The sequence below is a fragment of the Pristiophorus japonicus genome, chromosome 17, assembly GCF_044704955.1.
Source record: "Pristiophorus japonicus isolate sPriJap1 chromosome 17, sPriJap1.hap1, whole genome shotgun sequence".
Lineage (NCBI taxonomy): Eukaryota > Metazoa > Chordata > Chondrichthyes > Pristiophoridae > Pristiophorus > Pristiophorus japonicus.
Window position 1 is genome coordinate 109,884,423 of NC_091993.1, and position 22,465 is coordinate 109,906,887.

The 22,465-nt window shown below is 41.4% G+C and overlaps 2 protein-coding genes across 6 annotated transcripts in view; one reads left to right on the forward strand and one right to left on the reverse strand.

Moving 5' to 3' along the window:
* Positions 1 to 441: 441 nt before the first annotated feature.
* Positions 442 to 16,248, reverse strand: LOC139227902 (dual specificity tyrosine-phosphorylation-regulated kinase 2-like). 2 transcript variants are annotated; one of them, XM_070859038.1, is made up of 3 exons: positions 15,329 to 15,357; positions 13,271 to 13,386; positions 442 to 8,560 (listed from the first exon to the last, which is right to left on the reverse strand). In XM_070859038.1, the coding sequence occupies exons 2-3, from the start codon at positions 13,352 to 13,354 to the stop codon at positions 6,977 to 6,979; spliced, it is 1,668 nt and encodes a 555-aa protein (XP_070715139.1). In that variant the 5' UTR covers positions 13,355 to 13,386; positions 15,329 to 15,357; the 3' UTR covers positions 442 to 6,976. The 2 variants fall into 2 exon arrangements, with proteins under 2 accessions (XP_070715139.1, XP_070715138.1); XM_070859037.1 differs by lacking the exon at positions 15,329 to 15,357 and adding an exon at positions 15,925 to 16,248 and having other exon boundaries at positions 443 to 8,560.
* Positions 16,249 to 19,398: 3,150 nt separating this feature from the next.
* eif2d (eukaryotic translation initiation factor 2D) overlaps positions 19,399 to 22,465 on the forward strand; it is a 48,548-nt gene continuing 45,481 nt past the window's right edge. For all 4 annotated transcript variants that reach the window (XM_070859039.1, XM_070859042.1, XM_070859040.1 and 1 more), the window contains exon 1: positions 19,399 to 19,598. In XM_070859039.1, coding sequence (XP_070715140.1) covers positions 19,543 to 19,598 — 56 coding nt within the window. In that variant the 5' untranslated portion in view covers positions 19,399 to 19,542. The remainder of the gene's footprint in view (positions 19,599 to 22,465) is intronic.

Below are 22,465 nucleotides of genomic sequence, written 5' to 3' on the forward strand. Positions count from 1 at the left end.
ATTTACTTAATCACCTCTCTCTCCCTCGACACATGCCCCAAGTTGTGTTTTTTTTTAAAAGTTTCTGCCACATGAAGGTCTATGTAAATGTTATTACTGGAAAACAAATGTTAATTTTTCAATCTCTATCAGCCAGACATCAGTCATAGTTCAGCAACATTTTATTATACTGAAGATCGCCACACAAGAGTGTCTTTCAAGAATTGAACTGTGCTATTTTGGTAGTCTGGATCCCAAGGAATTTCCCTTGAACTATGGCACCTTCTCTTGCTCGAGAGTTGTAACAAGCAGCAACTATTTTTTGCATTTTCACCCAGACCAACAGTAGTTTGTAACAGAAATGATGCAGTTCAACAAGATAACTTTCAATTTATCGAATTTAAAATTCAAGCATGACAATCTGTGCGCTGTAAGTTTACTATGTACAATTTTGAAATACAAGTTGTTTCCAATGCCAGGGTACCATATAGAAAAGGTTTTATTGGATTAGATCTCAATAGAATTGTTTGACAGGAATCATTTGCACATATTTCAGTATAACTTCCATTCGGAGTGCAAGCATCCAACTATTAACCTTTAGGTGACAACATTAAAAAAATCCAATAAAATTCAATATACATTCAACTCGCTTTCAAGATCTTATTTATTCTTTAAAAAGTAATTCACTAGAACAATAAAATGCAAATAGCAAAATTTTATACTTTTAATATTAATGACTGTTACACCATAGCATTCATGGACTGATCAGAAACCCTTGAATTACACACTACTGTAGAGTAGTTGCATCACATCAATACCTGAAATCTATATAAGGCACACTACAAGAGACAGTGTCGGGCCCAGGTGGTCACGGCGTAAGTGTTTTGGGTCCTTCAAGGCTTCAATTAATCCATATCTTTCTTACAGCACATATACATCTTCCAGTGTCTACCAGAGGTAGCTGAAGAGTCATTACCAGCATTAAATAGCTGCTTAAGTCTTAAGGTATGAACATACTCCAGACAGGATATTTGATCACACTTTAAAAATATTGAATTCTGGCAAAATAGCAACAGTGTTTAAATTTATACCAATTGAAGAATGGATTATTCAAATCTGTACTATTTAGTATAAATTCTGGAATTGGAGAAAATGTTTCACTTGTATTTTTCCAGGACATCCACAAGAGCTCAACATTGCCTTAACATTCACAGCACAATGACAAATGTCCCTCCAAGAAGGCGATTGTGCCAATTTAAAAAGGCACTCTATAAAAACAATTTATACCATGTTTTGCATGATTGTTCTTGATGTAGTAAAACATTTTTTTTAAATTCTACCTCAGAATTAAAATTAGTCACAGTTTTCAAGGTTATTTTACTTTCAACGTTGGCAGATTGTTTTAATAATGTAAAGAGCTGTACAACTTGTGTGTGTCTTTATACCAATTATCTGCACTCTAATCAAAATGTGACTATTAGAGTAGTAGATAATCTAAGATACATTAAGGAATTGTTGCAAGTTAAAACAACCGTTGCATTAAATGGGTAAAACTGCCAATCTTCTCAACAGACCTATTTAAAAATCCCCTAGTTATCTCAGTAGATAGGGAAATTCCTTACAATTACAATTCAGTTTGAAACCCGTCATATATTTGACATGCCGGCAAGAAAGATGGCAGCTGCCCTATGCAATCTACGAAAATCTTTCACTTAAAATATCATATTTGAGGAATTCAATTACAGAAGATGGAAATGCTAAAAGGGCATTATTAATTGCTCATCCCTGATTTTAATCACTCCACCATTGGCGGTCGTGCCTTCAGCGCCGTAAACACGATTTTAAGCTCTGGAATTCCCTCCCTAAACCTCTCCTCTCTAGCTCCTTAACCTGTCCTAATATTGCATGTGGTTTGGTGTCAAATTTTGTTTGATAATGCTCCTGTGAAGCACCTTGCGACTCTTAACTACATTAAAGTTGATATACAAATGCAAGTTGTTGTTGTTGCTAAAATTCTGAGTACGCCAACTTATCTACTAGATATGTAATTCTGTTCCTTGAAATAACCATGGTTTTTCTTCCTTCTTTGCCCATTTTAATATTGCAGGGTGTCATTTGCATTAACACAGAAATCTACTTTCCTTTGTGAAAAGTTAAAAGAAAAATCCTCTTGAACCTTTGATGGCTCAGAATGAGTTTTATAAATGAATTTGCATAATGAGTTTTGTACATGAATTTTTCTTAAACTTTACAGAGGAAAATACAGCCTATGGAAATTTAAACAAGATGGAAATTCTGTACTGATGATTATCATCACCATATCAATAATTTACATTAATTCAAATATTTTGGCATGGGAAAACACACCCAATATTTCCATCAATGTCGACATTTAAGAGAAAATAAATCCGATGAACATGCTTTCTATTGCATTGCATGAGGTTTTGTTATATTAGGTACATAACAGGGGTGCCAGGTGGCATCTTTTCAAATACATGTTTAAATTCAAAACATTACTGTGGATTCAAGTCCACAAATATTATTATTAAGGGGGCAGTGATGAACAGCTGTTTCCATACCTTACTGGACTTCCTGGAGTAATTCAAATAGTTGACTCATTTGCTCACCTGGTATTGTGGCATATTTCCCAATGCTGGATGACAGCTGGTCAGCTCCTAATAGCTGGCTAGAAATGTCAGAATTAAACTACTAGTCTATAACAACATACAAAACAGGAAGCCTAGCTCATTCTGGCACAACAGGCCAACATTCAGAACGCTGATATAACACAGAACATTTGGTCGTGCTCACTCGGTTTATATTTCCTCCGATTGTCGAGTGCTGTTGTAAAAACAATTGTGTTAAAAGTTCCAATCGCTTCCTCCCCACTTTTGCAATACTGATGACTTTTATCAGCTGTACTACTACTGCTATTGGTGGTGGTAACCAACTAGGCCAGAATTGCTACAAGGTTTTTATATCCTAAAAGTAAACTGATTTCTACAGAACCTATTGGAGCAACCAACTTGTGTTCGATGTTTTGACAGGGTTGCTATACACTTTTTATCTCAATGGGCCACTTAGATACACACCATGCAGCATTGCAACAACATTGCAAGTTAAAGTAAATGCTCTCTTAATTTGCATACATCTCAACTCCACGGTACTGATGGATCTTAGGGGGTAATTTTCACCTTCACTGCTTGGGGTGGTAAACAAGCAGAGCAGGTCACCCTCCTGTTATAGAACTCCACTGCCGAGTTCTATAAATGGGCAGATGATCTGCAGTCATTTTACTACCCAAGCAACGACTGTGATAATGACCTCCTTGGTGTTCTGTTTTAGGATTTATGCATCAATGAGGTAATAACGCTTAAAACAGCCCTCCCCAAACTCATAAAATTCAAACAGGACAAATCAGCGAGTATGAAATACAATCGCAAGTGGAATTGAGACGCCTGTGCTTTGTGGATCAGACTGCGAGGGCCCACAGGCCAAGGTTGGACATCCCTGGTTACGGTTGAACACTTCCATTTGTAATAGGACCCCGTTCGCTGCTAAAGGAGCACTCCCAGAGGCAAGAACGCCAGTAAAAATGCCAGCTGCACTGCCTCCTCGTCCTCCCGCGCACCCCTCAAATCTTAACAGGTGATCTTCGACCCCTCCTCTTGGTTTGGATCTGAACTTCGAAACTGGAGACATTACACAAGGACCTGGCAACATGTCACCAAGTCCAGAGCAAATCAGTATTTGTGCCATTATGCACAGGCCTACAATTTTTTAATGAATCACCCGTCTCCAATACATTTCAGTTTTCATTGTGAAACACTTCTAATGTGGTTCTGAATTGTAATCCACGATTGTCTGAGGCAAAGTGTTTCATGCGGTTAAGTTTAACGTGCTACAATTTTATAGATTACAGAAACGGAACTCATGCAGTGTAATTTGGGCTGTAAACATGGCGAACGAAATACAATTTGATGTATCCAGTTCAGAGCAGCACCTACAATAGTTAAGGCAGAAAACTGATTTTCCATTCGTATTCACTGATTAAGAATGGATTGAACAATAAATGTCCATATACTGTTTTATTGGTAATACTGGCAGTGACTGCTTTGTAATGTCTGGAAAAAACATGAATCGGTTACACGTAAAGTTTAAAATCCAATCACAGCTTTGTATTTTTGCCTGCCGTACCAACACAGTGCTTGTTTTAGACCAATTTCATTGTACATGCAGAGAACAAGTTAGTGGACAAGGAGCAAACAGCGATTAGGAAAATGTTTGCAGCACCACCCTCCTAAATTTGCTTCTGGTTCAATCTCCAACTTATTCACAGCAACAATCTACAATCAGAAGTAGACCACTGCTCTACCTAGCCTATCCACCCAGCTTCCCATAACTAGTGCCAAGCAGCAGCAGCAGCACCATACAGAGTGCAACAAGAGAAACTCCTCTTCCTCAAGCACTGCCGTAGAAATGGAATCATTAACAGCTGGAGCATGTCATTCTTTCGCTTGAAAATGGGGTTTTGCAAGTAAAGCAGCCGTTATTTCAGTCAACTGAAATTTCGTTACACTTGTAATTATTCTGATCGTTTTCAAAATGTTGAATCGTTGGATTTTCTTAAGCTATACACTTATTGTAAAGCAGGAGAGATCATTTTCAAGGTGAAGCCTTTGTTCAATTTATTAAAATTTGCAGTTTGGGTCTTCATTTAAACATTGAACAGTTAGCAAAAAGTCACTAAATCCGTTGAAACATTTCTTAAACTAAATTGGGTAAACCTGAGCAGTGCACAATTAGGATTAAAAGCTCCAACACATGGAAAGGTTAAAACCTCCTGCAAAGTATTGCTGTATTCAAACAGGAGTATTTAGATTTACACAGTTTGGGTATCAAGCTTTTGTGAGCATTGTGGAAAATGTGGTTTGGACTAATATTTGAAATTATTTTAATGGGAGGATGAAGGAGTTAGGAAAAAAAAATTTCAATTGGAGGAGGTCCTATCTTGGCATTTATTAAAACTTGCCGATACTGGGTAAGATTTTTGGATCATACCTGAAGTGGGCTGATTTCATTCCAGAAACCACTGACAATGGTTAATGATATCTGCTGCTCTAACTTGAGAGTCTGAATTTTACAATCTTCAGAGGGCTGGTGAGGAGATGTGATACATAAAGGCTTTGCCAGATTGTCTGAGGAACTGGTGTGACATGCACACACACAAAATGGTGACCTAAAACATTTTTTTCAAGGCTATAACTTAAGTTTGTTGTGGGTTTCCATTTTTTTTTAAAAACAAGAAACACCAAAATGTGCAGTAAAATTATCTTGGCATCACTGCCCTTTGTCTATGCATTTTAAAAAGGTCACATTGCTTGTCTTTAATACGCAGCAGTGGTCAGATTGCTATATTGGTTTTAACACTACTGCAACCCTATAGATTCTAACTCTGACTTTTCCATTCAACGATAACATTAGATGATCAGTGGGCAATGAAAGTAAATACCGACTGAGCTTTGGTGCTCATTTGCCACTATACAAAACAACTCTTACTGTAACTGTGCCACTGGTCCACACTGCTTTTATTCTGGCCTACTTACTCAACAGCTGATATTAATCCTGAAGTGAACATTTACAAAGTCAAATTTTCATAAATTTTTTTTTAAATAAGGTGGAACCTAGATATTATAGAAATCTACAAAAACGACTCGTTGTGTATTGTAAAGCCATCTTCAAAACGGATTATTCTTCACCAGGGAATTTAACTGGCACACATCTTGCTCAAATTTTCCAATTAATTTTTTTTTTAAAGTTGGTACTGAGAACAATTTTTCCTTCTCCACCTAAGAAAGTTAAACAGCTTTAACTGGGACATAAGGACTGCAGCGGTTCAAGAAGGTGGCTCATCACAACCTTCTCGAGGGCAATTAGGGATGGGCGATAAATCTTGGCCTTGTTGGCAACGCCCACATCCCTTGAACGAATTAAGAAAAAAATAGGACTCAGATGAGGATGCAGGACAACAAACGGGCATTTCAATTTTTGAAACCCCTGGTTGAAGAGCTCAGAAGCATAGATTTATCACAGCCAATCTGGAGACTAAACGGTCACCCAGAATAATCAAAAGCCCTGGTTTCTGTCAAGGGGCGATTGACTGATTTCTACTGCAGTAGCATATAAGGGGGCTAAAAGCTTACTCTTAGATTAAGACGGGAGATAGATATTTTGAGAGACAGTGTAAAATGGAAGTGGCTTGCAGCACCCATCCACAAGTGAGCTGCATGAGCTGACTGGCCTTTTATCTTTTTGTGATTGAATGAAACAGCCCGCAAGAGGCCAATTTTCAAAATATGCGAGAGAAATCTAGCAGCCATTAATTGTCAATGTCCGAATATTTCAAGTCAAATCAGTGTGTGAATAGGATGTTAGTGGCTGGTCATCGAGTCTAGCACTTCCATAAAAGCCGCACTAAAGTAAAAGTTAGTGCGTGTGTGTGTGTTTAGGGGGGCGGGGGTGAATTTGTTAATGTCTTCTTGTTAGTGTCCTTACTCATAAATTAATTAGCACACTGTGGGAAGGAGAATAGGATTTTTTAAAAAAATCAAACTGGCCTAAAGAACTGAATTTGATTTTAAGTGGGGCCTGATACAGATCAGGTCTTGACCACAATATTTTATATCATAGTTGCTCCTGCCAGAGTATTTTTAAAAAAAGCTTCAGCAAGATTTAAAGAAGCATAGTATGTTTACTTCATATTACTCTCAACAAACTAGGGGTTTTCATATTTTAATTATATTAAAAACTACAATAATCTTGAGGGTAAGATGGATAAAGAATACTTTTATGCAACTTGGAAATTAGTTTCTTTCAAGGCTGAAATACATAATAATTGGAAAATATCTTAACATTTTACCAGCAAAAACACCTACATAAGAAACTTTTTTTTCATTTGACACATGTTCCTGGGTTTAATTTGCAGCACACAATAGCCTCAGCTAACTAATTTTGGAAGCACAGTACGTAGAGGTATATTATTTCCATTTGAATCAGCCATTTGCACCAAATTGGTCCTTAGTTTGTTAGTTGTGCCAATAGTTGAAGGTAACTTGGAAATAATTCCAGGCAAAGAACTATTGCTATCTGCCGCACATTTAACTGGCATGGTCTTCTCCATCGTGGTTGGTTTGGCTGAACGTCTAGATAGCCATGAATGTTTCAAAGCCTGGATAGGTGTTATTCGACTAGATGGCTCCCACTCCAGACATCTCTTTAGGAAGCTGGTGAAAAGTGGGTCATCGCAACCCTTCAAGGCAGTTACCCAACTCTTGCTAGCTGGTGGCCCTCGCACCTTACCTCTTCTAGAACGGCCACCATTCAAAACCACGGTGTTATCGGCAAGCGTGGTGGTGGTGGAATAACGAGGCTGATTCTTGGAGTTGAAGAAGTTCTTGACCCGTTTGCACTGATCCAACATTTTTTGAGGTGGTATCCCCAAAAGTTCTATCATGCAAGCCAATTGATCTCCTTCGTCTTCCCCAGGAAAGAGAGGGTACCCAGTCAATAGTTCAGCAAGGATACAACCAAAGCTCCACATGTCAATGGGCATCCCGTAACGCGAGCCAAGGATAACCTCCGGCGCTCGATAAAACCGCGACTGGATGTACGTGAAAACGCGTTGGTGCTCGTAGCAGCTGGACCCGAAATCAATGACTTTGATGCCACTGCGGCCTTGCTGCTTCAGTAAAATATTTTCTGGCTTCAAATCACAATGAATTATCCGATTTTTTTGCAACGCTTCCAGGCACTGTAGGATGGAATGGGCAAACTTCCGCACCAGCTGAAGACTGAACCCTTGGAACTTGTTCCTTTTGATCAGCTCGTACAGGTTCATGCTCAGCAGTTCGAAAGTCATGCAGGTGTGGCTGCGGAATGTGAAATTCTCCAGCATGTGGATGATGTTCATCTGAAAGTTCTTGTCTTGCTTTCGCAGGTGCTCCAGGATACGGATCTCCTCTACGGCCTGCCGGTGGAACCGCTTCTCGTTTCGCACCATCTTTAATGCCAGGTGCTGCCGCAATTTGTGGTCGTACACCTTAGCCACCTGCCCAAAGCTTCCCTTCCCAATAACTTTAAGTATCTCGTACCTATATCCTATATGGTCGTGAGGCAGAAGTATGTAGGCTGCTTGATCATCATCATAACCACAGTTGTTGGATCCACCTGCGACACCTTGCCGCTTCTTTGCATTTAAACCCATAAAGTAAATTTCAGGGTAGTTGAAGATTTCCTGATGCTCAAAGGAAGACAACTGATGCATGTGCATCTTCATGGCTTGGGCAGGCGATGTGGCAGCTTTTGACTTCAGCAAAATGGCATCGGGTTTAGTCGCGGCTGTACCATCCAGGATCTTGTCTTTCAGTGAAGGAAGCACTGTTCTACAAGCACGAGGCGTACTGGTGGCAGGGTGCGAAGTTATGTTATTCCGCCTGTTTCCAGCATCTTCAAATAGATGTTGCACCTTGACCTGAGTCCGACACGCAGCTGGCAGATGGTCTTTCATTGTGCTCTTGCCAATCTAAAATGTGTACAAAAGAAAGTGCTCAGTTTGTCTAAACATACTGCAAGTATTATAGAGGTAAAACAGCACAGTAACAAATCCTTTTCTTTCGTAGCTTTTAAAGCAGTGTCGTCCAATAGAAATTGCTCACTAAGCACAGATGTGGCGACACATGTTTAGCCAAATGCACTAATTTCAATGGAAAACACCTTGCATACACACAATGTAGGTAAATGTACTTCGTGTATATTTACTTAAACAGCTACCACCATTCAGTAACCAAGGAAGTAAAGCGCTCAAAGATCAAAAATTCACTCATTCTGCTTTTCGTCTTACCATTTTACAACAAATGTATAACAATGTTTAGTACACATGCATACGTCATGCAAATGAGCATTGAGATCACACACCCAATGATTGTCTATTACTCATTTTTTATTCACTAATCAGAAATGCAATTAGCTGTATCTGGATTCCCATTAGCCTAGCCAAATGTTGCCCATGATTAATAAGAACATAAGAAATAGGAGCAGTAGGTCATTTGGCCTCTCGAGCCTGCTCTGCCATTCAATATCATGGCTGATCTGATCTTTACTATAAAAACCAGTGGTCATCGGTCTCTGGTCTTATACAACCACACCCATCTCGAATTATACAATCATGTCCACACCAGCCAGAAATATTGGTCAAGGAGCTCACTGGCCTGTACTGGTACAGCTCGAAGCTCATTGCATAAGGACATAAGAAATAGGAGCCATTTGGCCCCTGCTCCACCAGTCAATAAGATCATGGCTGACCTGATCTTGGCCTCAACTCCATTTCCCTGCCTGCTCCCCATAACCCTCGACTCCTTTATCATTAAAAAATCTGTCTATCTCCACCTTAAATATATTCAATGACCCAGCCTCCACAGCGCTCTCAGGTAGAGAATTCCAAAGATTCACAACCCTCAGAGAAGAAATTCTTCATTTCCATTTTAAATGGGCGACCCCTTATTCTGAAACTATGCACCCTAGGTCTAGAATCCCCCATGAGGGGAAACATCCTCTCTGCAACTACCTCATCAAGCCCCCTCAGAACCTTATACGTTTCAATAAGATCACATCTCATTCTTCTAAACTCCAATGAATATAGGCCCAACCTTCCTTCATCCCAGGAATCAATCTAGCGAACCTTCTCTGAACTGCCTCCAATGCAAGTATATCCTTCCTTAAATGAGACCAAAACTGTATGCAGTACTCCAGGTGTGATCTCACCAACGCCCTGTACAGTTGTAGCAGGACTTCCCTACTTTTATACTCCATCCCCCTTGCAATAAAGGCAAACATTCCATTTGCCATCCTAATGTACTGGAAAGCGCAGTCAATGAATATACCATACAGGTTACACCAAATGCTGAATACAATCAAATGGAACCAGAGGAACACATAGATATACAACATTTATCTGCATTATTCTCAAAACAGATTTTCATTTTCTTCTCCATGTCCCACCCCCAAAAGGTAACAGCAGAAATGTAAGCTCTGAGGAAAGGACCATTTCCGCCATGAGTAACACTCAGTATCTGCAATAGTTCAGCTAGGGCAACACCCAGGGCAATGTTCCTTTTACTCGGTCTTGACAACATCCATTAACCTGGCCCTCAAGTGGCACACAGCATTGCAAGTGCAATTTTTCCACTAAATTAAACTGCCCAATTAGTACTGAATTGGGATGAGAGTGCTAGGTTATTTTGTATGGGTCCCTTGCAGCTGGCCAGAGATTTCATTAGTACAGAGGACCCAGTGGTGAAACCCTCTCCCCATCAGCTTATCTTCAGTTCTATACATTTTTTCCCCCCCCCCAATGTTCTCTCCTCTTATGCCAAAGGTTCTAACACTTGCTAGGATACAACTCAATGGTATTTGGCCGCCTCTGACATGGCCCCTAAATGTTCAGTCATGTACATGCACTGCATGTTTGACAGTGGTAGCATCACGGCTGATCCTGTGCTCTTCTGACATCCACATTAGCACACTTTCCAGGAGGAATCATTGAGAATCCTGGCTGACATTCCTCTCCCTCGCTCAGGGACGCCAAGGCATATTGTATCATCCTCGTTGCAATCCCAGCCAAGACCGGATGACTGGTAAGACCTTGCATTACAGTGAAGCTTTTATGAAATTAAAAAGCTTTAAATGATAATGTATGTGGATGTCCTGAAACTCATTTTTTTCTCTCTTCTGAAGGCAGAGGTACAGTTCCACGATGACCATGCACTCTCTGGGACTGTAACTAATCCATTTTTAGTGCTTATTCAACATGAATAACATCACAGCCCAGCTAGGTCTGTTTGTCACCTTATGCCCACTTACTCAGCAGCATAGGGGAGCATGAAAACCTGAAATCTGTCGACATTACCCGTCCCAGCCAACTGTAACACCCAAGCCATGATCAGCTAACTCAGCACATCCTGGGATTTGAACCTGGCACCTTCTTGGTCTGTGTGTATCAGTTTGAGACTCAACTGTACCAGCACCCCCCCACAAGGTGCACTGCCTCCTGCGCTGCCTGCCTCTCTCTCCATTTACATTCTTGTGCATGCACGATATCTGCAATGGAAGAGCCGGTGAGCGGGATTTGCGGGACCTTACAGATGACTGCACGGCTGGGCAACTTAGCAGGAACATTAGGCTGTACCATTACCAAGTGAGCTATCAGGGAGCTACATTGCAGCGCTGCTATAATTTATTATTGCATAACACTCTAGCAGTATTTTAACTCAAATCATTTTTTGGAGATCACCAATGTTGAAAGTTGAAGGATAGGCAGTCCTGACAGGGTCATTGTTTTGAGGATAAAGAACAAAAAATTTAAATTGTTCAAATTTTAAATTTTCCACTTTCTTGAGCCCAGACAGAAAAATGTTCCATTGGACATCCACACTTTTAAAGTTTAGGTCAGTACTAATACTCAACAATGGTTTTTCTCTTTCCCCCAATTGGAATTTGTAGGCAGACACACGGGCATTCCTTTCAAGCTGGAAAAAATGCTTCAATCAACTAAGAGTTAGTACAGTACACTGTACATTCCTTTCATAGCAAACTCCTGAATCCAATTAGAACACACATCTGCCAAGTTAGACACAGGGCATTTGGAGTCATCGTCTCCTTTTGCTTCTAAAATAGCAAGAGTAACAGCAGAGGGATATAATAGGTGAAAATGGAAACCAACCGAAGAGCAGTAAGAAAATACCAGAGACTAGCCTGATAATTCAGCTGTTGTGTTACTGCCAATAGTAATGTATTCGTTGGTGGCTCAACAAAGCAGTGCATTAATTCATAGTTGTATGGATTGAAAAATGATTTTTGTCCTAAAATATACCTGTTTAGAATACTAACGAGTCAAAACGACATTAACACAGCAGTGAAGCATCATAATCCTTCACAGCTAAAGTCCCTTTAAATCTCTGAGCTATTTCAGAAAGATGACTAGTGGGCTCCTATCCACCTCCTGGCAGCTAAAGCAAGAGGAGGATAACGAGACCTGACAGCAGTTTATATCCCAGCCCGCTCAGCCAAGCATCGAGACAGCAGGAGGAAAATAGGTTTCAAACCGGGTCCAAAATTGTAATAAAATGATATTGGTTATATATTCATTCCTCTAGTCACTTAGACCACCTTATGTTATTTTTGGCCCTTTCAAAACCAATCTACTTTCTTTGACTAATCTTCCCCAAATAATACCCTTTGTTCAAAGTAATAAACTTGCCCACACTACACATCAGGAAACTTCCCATATATCTACAGACACTTGTCGGTCACTGCCACTTTGCATTTTCTGTCATGTTATACGTACAGTTTGGAGTTCTGTCAGAGTTGAAAGCGCAGACTCCTCATTCTACAGAACTCGGAGGCACTAACTTCCTAAGGAAGTTAAAGATTTGGGTAAAACTTGTAAACGGCGTGCACCTATTATTTGCCGCTGTAGCACCTCCTTGCAGAGCTGTTTCACTATTGCTGAAAGGAATTTGTTTGATCTTGCTGTACCAAGAACTGCACACATGCTTGCCTAATTATTAAGCATAGTGCAGTTTTAACAGAAGAGTGCACATGCTGCTAAGGGTCTTGCGTTCTCTGCTGAGTGTGCAAGCACTGAGGAGAGGTCTACCCACAGAGCGGTGAATGTCATGAAATGTGATTGGACACATTGTAGTTATTGGTGGCAGAGCACCTCCAGCAAAGGCTTGCAATGTAAGCAGTACAATTGGCCTCAATAGCGATGGGATGAATACAATATTGGATTAGGAAGGGCTGGCGAAAATATCAGCCCTGGTCAACCTGGCCAGTCTCTCAACTGCGGTTTGAGGGTGCGCCCTTGGGTCTAGAGAGCATGCAAAATATTTGTAACAAATACCATTGAGCCAGAGTTCAAAGTGGTTAAGTATCTCCATAACAAACATTACTTAGAGTCTACAACAGTGCAAATACTGTCACCTCTCACCCCAATTTGATGTAGAACTAAGTACGGTGAAGAGGAATGGTGGTTGGGGGGGGGGGGGGGGGGGTAAAAGTAACAAACGTGTACTTCTTGGTCATTTATACCTAGAAAATATCTCCTGCATGTGAATCTACTTGCATTCCTCCTCAGATAGTCAAGAGTTTGTTGAATCTGTCTCATAAGTAATTGTAAGTGAAAGTTAAAATTGCATCATTTTACAGTGCAGATACATACTGTGCATACACTTACCGTTAAGCTATTAAGAGATGGTAATCCCACGGGGCTCACTTTCTCCACACACGAGGCTTGGACCTCAGCCTGATCTACACGCATGTAAGAGTCATACAAGACATCCCCAAATCGGGCTGCAAAGAGAAATGTCAAAACCACGCCAATTACTGGAGTTCCGGACTCAACAAATAAATACTAAATATGTAAGATAAATTTGCAGTAAACAACCAGACTATTTTTACATTTTTTTTTATAAACAACACGTTCCCAATTGCCACTTCTTGTCTTCCCCACTGAAGTGATCACTAAAATGTGCAATCATTTTTCTTTCTCTTCTCCCCCGCCAAATAAATGCATGTGTGCCATTATTCAAAAAACAGTTTGAGTATGAGAAGTCTGAACCCTTCTCAATTTGTGAAACGAGTTTTAGTAAAACATGGAGAGCGAGCAGAGATGACAAATATTTTATTCAAACTAGCTTCTCTCCCGTGGTAGCTGCAGCACACTGAAGTTTAGCTTTTAATGTGGCCCACCTCTAAGGTATTCCGAAGGATAAATAGTCTTAAAAGGTCTTAAAGTCCTCAACAGCAAATCATTCTTGTTGGGGGTTTCGCCAGATCAGTAGCTGCTTGGCTCTCCCTTCTTGGAAAGGGGCCAAAAAACTACACAAAATAGCTGTTCCACTTTTTGTGTACTTTAAAAGAAAAGGTCATTCCATTGAGATTTGTTGGTGTTTTATACATTGAGAGAGTCTGGAGAGCATGTAGCCACTCGCCCTCTACTCTGCTGAAGCATAAAAGGGGAGGTGGGTACAAAGTGTTACTAGAATTGCAATTAGCTTCTGAAGCAGAGTCAACCACGGCATTTAAGAGGCACTTAAATAACCACTTCAATAAATAAAATATTAAAGACCATGGGAAAAAGCAGGGAATTGGCATTAGTCTGGTTACTCTGATCAGTACAGCCATAATGGTCTCCTGCTGCGGTGAGATTTCTGCGATTCCAGTGCGGCTTTCACTGAACTAAGACAAGGGGTTACAGATAGATGTATGACAGCACTGAACAAAATAGGGTTTGAAAAAGAAACGGGTCTTGTCTGAATTTGGTAAAACTACAAATAGGAATTCATTGTATTCAGTGCTTCACTAATTAATTAACTAGAATAACTAACCTGGGAGTTTGTTACAAAGTGGTAACCTAATGAAAGGATTCAAATGAATTCGGAGTGCGAGAGACACTGGAGTCACTTATAAAGATTGTCTCAACCACAAGGTTAAGTTACCTGCTGCAGATTAACATTTATGTCATTTCTGGGTGTGTTCACAAACCTCAATGCAAAGTTGAACAACGATTGAGAACGAGCATGATGTAACAACTCGATTACCGTTTACAAGGGTGCAATTTGCAGATTATATTTCAGGATAAATAACTCCTCGTCAATTGAGCAGTTTATGCGTCACACTTAAAAAAAAATAGACTTGCAACGATACGGTATACTCATTAGGTTTATGACTTGTATTAACAAAACTACAGTAGTGAAACAGTTAATCTTACATAGATTTGCTGCACCAGTGATGTACATTTCTTTGAACATAGCAGGCATCGGTATAAACTGCAGTTCATAAACTCAAGATCAAGGGAATAGAAAGGTTAATCTGGATTTTTTTGGTTCATTATACATGATGTAAATACTTCCTCAAAGCTTTCAGATCTGCCACTTACAATACACATGTAACGTCCACGTGGAATGGGAACTATAGAAACACCCATGATTGTTATGTCACAATTGTTTAAACAATGGATGGATTCTAACTTTGTTTTCAAAAAAGGAGCAAGAAACAGATTCCAAATTTACAGGAAGTTGAGAGATCTAAACACGCCAGCTAGTTTAGCAGCCAAAACTCTCGATTGATCCCCATTCAAAAGTAGTTACAAATGTCCAATCGTCAGGCTTATGAAGCAATATGAGCAAAACTGATTAGTCAATTGAAGTCATCAGAAAACTGGTTGATCCAAGCAGGCTTTCTGAAGGACAGTAAACACTAATATAAAAGATACTGTAAAACAAAATCAAACCTATTTCATGAGGAGGAGAGGATTTGGTATTCCCTGTCACATGCAGAGACTCTTCTACCTTTACAGCTCTCAAGTCGATATCGAAACACTTACAAGCAATTGCCCCTGAAGTGAATTGTGTTACTCACTCATGGCGATTGACTGTGGTTGCACTCAATGATCAGACCAAAGAGCAACGTGGGGAATTTCACCTCAGAGGAAGTCCTTGAACAGGAAGTCTGAAGGGGAGGGTTTCTCTACTTTTTTGGGGGAGAAATAAAATAGGGGAAAAATCGAACATGTTGGCAAGAGCGTGGTCTAAATCGAACAGAATAAAATCAACTGCACAGCAGGAATAATAAAAGCATGAAGGATTTGAAGGATCTGCATTGTTTAAACCTAAACCCCAAGATCTAAAATAAAAACAGAAAAAGCTGGAAATCAAGATCTAAATCCTGGAGCACACAATCCAAAAGTTTTTCAGCATAATTATACACAATATCAACATTAAAATACGGCTGGCATTTGAAAAGAAAATGCAGAATAAATAATAAGCCCACACCCACGAGCAGACCCTGAGCGGGCACACATGGCTGCGATTTAGGAGCTTCCTTTACCCGTGGCTAACTGTCCGGGGGCCGCCGCTTTCCTCGTTAACATGGCTGCTAGAAAGCCTTCAGCTGCCTCCAAGCGCCGGCCATCGCCCACACACGGCTTTGCCCCCAATGTCCCATTTGCCAAGACCCGGGGGGGGGGGGGGGAAGGAGCGTTCTGCGGTCGGTTCCTCCGGTGCTGGAGGGTCGGCTCGGGTCAGGATCCCCCGGGTGTGGCCGGCCGGCCGTTCGGTCCGTTAATCACGCTCTCTCGCGCGCTGTTGCTATGCGCGGCCCAGCGTCAAGCACGCACCGAGCGGCCGGCGGGCGGGAGGGCGCCCAGCCAAGCCCGGCCCCGACAGCGCACAGTGCACAGTGCACGCGCTCCGCCAGCTAGCGCCCCCTCGCGCCAGACCAGCCCAGCCGCCCCGCTCTCCACCGCCCCCTGCTGCCGGGAGGACTCGCACTGCAAAGGATTTCGTTTTTTTTTTAGTTGTGTTGTTGCTCAACTTGTGATGTTGTTGTTGTTGCTGTGCGCAAATTGGCTGCCACATTTCCTAAATTTCAAGTGAGTACATTTAAAAAGTACTTCATTTGGCTGTAAAGCGCTTTGGGATGCCCCAGTGGATCAGAAAGCTACTATATAAATGCAAGTCTTTCTTTCTATACCCTCTGGACCGTGCGTCAGCGCAGCCTTCAGCCGCCTGAAGAAAAGAGTGTTTGAAGACCAGGCCCTCAAATCTACCACCAAGCTCATGGTCTACAGGGTTGTAGTAATACCCACCCTCCTATATGCCTCAGAGACATGGACCATGCACAGTAGACACCTCAAGTCGCTGGAGAAATACCACCAACGATGCCTCAGCAAGATCCTACAAATCCCCTGGGAGGACAGATGCACAAACATTAGCGTCCTCGTCCAGGCCAACATCCCCAGCATTGAAGCACTGACCACACTTGATCAGCTCCGCTGAGCAAGCCACGTTGTCCGCATGCCAGACACGAGACTCCCAAAGCAAGCGCTCTACTTGGAACTCCTTCATGGCAAACGAGCCAAAGGTGGGCAGAGGAAATGTTACAAGGAAACCCTCAAAGCTTCCCTGATAAAGTGCAACATCCCCACTGAGAGTCCCTGGCGAAACACCGCCCTGAGTGGAGGAAGTGCATCCGGGAGGGCGCTAAGCGCCTCAGGTCTCATCGCCGACTGCATGCAGAAGACAAGCGCAGGCAGCGGAAAGAACGTGCAGCAAACCTGTCCCACCCTCCCTTACCCTCAGCGACTATCTGTCCCACCTGTGGCAGGGACTGTGGCTCTCATATTGGACTGTTAAGCCACCTAAGGACTCATTCTAAGAGTGGAAGCAAGTCTTCCTCGATTCCGAGGGACTGCCTATGATGATGATGATGTTGATTCTCTGGAGTTTCGAAGAATGAGAGGTGATCTCATTGAAACAAATAAGATTCTGAGGGGGATTGACAGGGTAGATGCTGAGTGGCTGTTTCCCCTGACTGAAGAGTCGAGAACTTGGGGACATAGTCTCAGGATATGGGATCAGCTATTTAAAATTGAGATGAGGAGCACTTGGAGAGGGTTGTGAATCTTTGAATTTTCTACACTAAAAGTATTGTGAATGCTGAGTCATTGAGTATATTCAAGGCTGAGATAGATAGATTTTTTGGACGCTAGGCTCTAGGGGAATCAAGGGATATGGAAATCGAGCAGGAAAGTGGAGTTGAGGTCGGAAATCAGCCATGATCTTATTGAATGGCGGAGCAGGCTCAAGGAGCTGCAGGCCTCATACTCTTAATTCTTAAGTTCCTATCCATCCATTGCAGAATGGAATAGCTTCTAAAATGCATCTGGGGCTACACGCCTCCGCCGCTTTATGGTGAAGTCCATAGATCACCCTCAACATTCATCTCTTCACTCGGTCAACCTTTTTTTGACTTTACAAGACACACACTCACTACATAAGTTGCTCTGTGCAAGAATTATAATGGAAAGTGCCTATGTAAACTTGTCACACTGCAAGTACACCCTCCTTACATAGAATATACAGCACAGAAACAAGCCCTATCTGATATGGATGGCCTCTAGTTTTGCTCTTCCCCACAAGTGTTGTATCTAATTTTTTAATCAAAACCTTTCATAATTTTAAAGACCTTTAAAGACATAGTATTGTCCTTATTCGAATGAGGTCAGAGGCCCAATATTCGGTATTACTCCTACCACTAGCAACGCTGTAGCACCTCAGTTTTCTCACTACTGCTGTTTGTACTGCAGAAAAACACCTATGCTCTACCCGACTCTAGATCGCAAATTGTTGTATAGCACGAATAATGGAGTTTAAAAGCATGTTAAATTAAAAATTGTTGCGTGTTTGTAATTTTTCTATATAAATAATATTAAACCAAAGTATTAATATAAAAATAAGGACAGAATGTATGGCTTTAAAATATGAATTGAATTACATCTGCATACCCTCATCCAACTATTCCACACCCTGTAACCCTGGTTCACCTGAAGAGAATCCCTTGTGTGCAATACTCTTGGAGATCAACTATTCTTTTAATATAACATTTTTAATGTATTATGATTGGTAACAGACAACTATCAGCAAATTTTAGGAATTAATTCAACCTTGGGATTCTGCTGATGTTCATAAACTGTTTGAAATGACGATTGTATGATACCATCTGGGTCAATTCAATTATAACCTTGGAAAGTACAGACACATCTATTATCCTACACTGAATCTACTATTGATTGTCAGAACATAACATAAGAATTAGGAGCAGGAGTAGGCCATATAGCCCCTTGAGCCTGTCCGCCATTCTGTAAGCTCATGGCTGATCTTTGCCCTCAACTCCACTTTCCCATCTGCTCTCCATATCCTTTGATATTGCTAGAGTCCAAAAATCTATCTATCTTAGCCTTGAATATACTCAAAAACTCAGCATACTCTTTGGGGTAGAGTATCCCAAAGATTCACAACCCTCTGAGTGAAGAAATTCCTCCTCATCTCAGACTTAAATATGAGTCCTAAGACTCATTAGTTATATTTTTATTTTATAACACTCCTATGAACACATTGGGAAGTTTTACCATGTTAAAGGCGCTATATAAATACAAGTTGCTATTGTTGCAGTTCTAGACTCTCCAGCCAGGGGCAAGCAACCTCTCAGCATCTACCCCGTCAATCCCCCTCAGAATCTTGAATGTTTCAAAGAGATCGCCTATCATTTTTCGAAACTCCAGGGAGTATAGGTCCAATCTACTCAATCTTTCCTCATCACAGGACAACCCGCTCATCCCTGGAATCAATCTAGTCAGGATTTACCACGGTCAGTCAAGAAGATTTACATTTGATGCTTAATATTTATTTCAATATTTAAAAATGTTACATACTGATTTATTTATACATGTATAGATTAGCTTGATGCGGTGATTGGGGTATTGTGTGGGTAGGAACGTCTGGAGCCGGCCGCAGGGTAGGTGTGTGTTCCACCCGGAGCACTGAAGGGAGGGGGGGGGTGCAAGATGGCGGAACGCACGTCCCGGAGAACCGGCGCCCGAACAAACGTTTGACTTCACTGTAAATACACCAAACAAGCGGCCGCGACAACCAGTCGGAAGACAAAATGTTCGCCAAACCTTTTCGCGTCAAGTCGAACACTGCGATCAAAGGGTCGGACAGGTGAGCTCATGGTGTCCGCTGCGGCTGTGCTCCCCCGGCCCGGGGAGAGAGGGAGAGGATGAACCGCGTTGGAGGTTAAACATCCATCTAATTGCAAAAATAATCGGAATCAATAAACTCCAACACGTCAGAATATAATATTTACGCGTCAGCGTCACAGTGACCGGAGCAGATAAACTTCAGCCTCAGCTTTACTCTCCGCATTGAGACACATTTCCCTGTTGGGAAGCCTGAGATTTTTCAGCAGAAAGTTTGTATTTTAGTTTTGTGCACAGACACCTATTATTTCCCTTAAACATTTTGTGAAGAAGTTCCACGTGAAGCCAGTCTAACCTTCCTCCCCCTCCCATCGAGGTCATTTTTTTTTTGTTACCATAACAGCCAGTTAATTCCACATTTGACACGGGTGGGGGCGGAGAAGATAAAGAAATACTTGCATTTATATAGCGCCTTTCAGGACTTCAGGACGTCCTTTACAGCCAATGGAGTACTTTTCAAGTGTAGTCACTGTAAAATTTATTTATCTTGCATGAAAATCTCCATGCCTAACCTGTTCCCTGTGTGTATCTGTATGTATGTATATGACTCGGTGGTTATTTCGTTTCAGGGTTTCTGTATCAGGGGACTGGGCAATACATGAAACTATCCAGTTCTATCCACATTTTCGATGAGAACCAACTGGACACTTTTGTGGTGCACTGTACTCTGATCCCAATTAGCTCAAATATTGCTTGGTGGCTGGGCAGACTCTTTGAAGTGTTAAAAGAAAGACTTGGATTTATATAGCGCCTTTCATGACTACTGGATGTCAATGAAGAACTTTTGGAATGTAGTCAATATTGTCTGTCTCAGCTGTGACAGAGACTGTAATTCCTGTATTGGACTAAGAACTCATTTTTAGAGTGGAAGCAAGTCTTCCTTAATTTTGAGGGACTGTCTATGATGATGTAGGAAAATATATGTTAATATATACATGCAGCAAACTGTATTTCTAAAGGCCAACCATTAATGAATATAAAAAGCATGATACTGTGGATGATGGAAATCTGAAATACAAACAGAAAATGCTGGAAATACTCAGCAGGTCAGGCAGCATCTATGGAGAGAGAAACAGAGTTAACATTGTGAAAGGTCATCGACCTGAAACGTTAACTCTGTTTCTCCACAATACTGCCTGACCTGCTGAGTATTTCCCTCATTTTCTGTTTTTACATCAAGGAATATACTTGGAGGATGATAGTTAATTTTGTGACTTTCACACCTTTGGCACATACTACTTTTGACATTAAAGGCATTGTCCTCCCTGTTCAATTTTAGATCAGCTCACTTGTGAAGTTGACATAAAAATTATTTTGCTCATGTAGAACAATTGGGATGTATAAGAAAAGCTGTTATATCCAAAAGTCTTAGATTGCTGGGCTACATAAGAAATATGCTTTAAGGAGGATATTTTAACTCATGGCGGAGTTAATTGATCTTTATTGGTACTTGTGGAAACTGCCTTTCTGCCAAGATCATAGAACATAGAAAATAGGCGCAGGAGTTCGCCATTCAGCCCTTCGAGCCGGCACCACCATTCAATAAGATCATGGCTGATCATTCCCCTCAGTATCACAAATTAAAAATTCTGGGTGAAAGCTTTGAGCGATAACTTTGGGATCATGACTTGGGTTCTGATGTTCTCAAATGTTTCTGCTGAAAATTAATTGCATCATGAGACACACAATCAGTGGAAAAATGGTCTCCCATTTTAAAACTGATTTTTGGAGTCCGGTTTACATTGAAAACATTTCTGGGTAGCTCACTCCATAAAGTCAACTGCTGGATTCAAACCTAGATGGGTGGCAAACTGCTCTCAGACATTCAAGTTCAGCTAGGACTCCTTAAGGAGATTTATGAAGGAGAGTATCACCTTCAGGAGTTGCAAGACTGGTGTTTTTAATGGATTGTTTATAATTATATTGTTGACAGCACCATGGAATTTGGAGAGCGAAGCAACTTTAGAATTATACAGGAATAGGAATTCACAACCACTCAAACCTATTCAACAACAAAGCTTGTATTTATATAATGCCTTTAATGTATTGAAACGTCCCACGGCGCTTCACAGGAGTATTCTGAGATTTAAAAAATTAATACCGAGCCGCATAAGTAGAAATTAGCACAGGTGACCAAAAGCTTGGTCAAAGAGGTATGTTTTAAGTAGTGCCTTGAAGGAGGAAAGAGGCGGAGAGGTTTAGGCAGGTAGTTCCAGAGCATGGGGCCCAGGCAACAGAAGGACAGCCACCAATGGTTGAGTGATTATAATCAGGGATGCTCAAGAGGGCAGAATTAGAGAAACGCAGATATCTTGGGGGGGTGGGGCTGGAGGAGATTACAGAGATAGGGAGGGGCAAGGCCATGGAGGGATTTGAAAATGAGGATGAGAATTTTGAAATTGAGGCGTTGCTTAACCTGAAGCCAATGTAGGTCAGCGAGCACAGGGGTGATGGGTGAGCGGGACTTGGTGCGAGTTAGGACAGCCAAGTTTTGGGTCACCTCTAGTTTTCGTAGGGTAGAATGTGGGATGCCAGCCAGGAGTGCACTGGAATAGTCAAGCCTAGAGATAGCAAAGGCATGGATGAGGGTTTCAGTACGGATAAGCTGAGGCAAGGACGGAGATGGGCAATGTTACGGAGATGGAAATAGGCGGTCGTAGTTAAGCTGCGGATATGAGGTTGAAATCTCATTTCAGTGTCAAATATGACACCAAGGTTGCGAACAGTCTAGTTCAGCCTCAGACAGGAGTTGGGGAGAGGGATGGAGTCAGCGGCTAGGGAATGGAGATTGTGGCGGGGACCGAAAACAATGGCTTCGGTCTTCCCAAT

What these genes read in the sequence shown, in the direction of transcription:
- LOC139227902 (XM_070859037.1), bottom strand. Translation starts at nt 15,967, where the DNA reads ATGTTAACGAGGAAAGCGGCGGCCCCCGGACAGTTAGCCACGG. An exon ending in CCCCGGACAGTTAGCCACGG is followed by an intron (nt 13,387 to 15,924) that starts GTAAAGGAAGCT and finishes TTCTCTTTGCAG; the next exon opens with CCCGATTTGGGGATGTCTTG. An exon ending in CATCTCTTAATAGCTTAACG is followed by an intron (nt 8,561 to 13,270) that starts GTAAGTGTATGC and finishes TACACATTTTAG; the next exon opens with ATTGGCAAGAGCACAATGAA.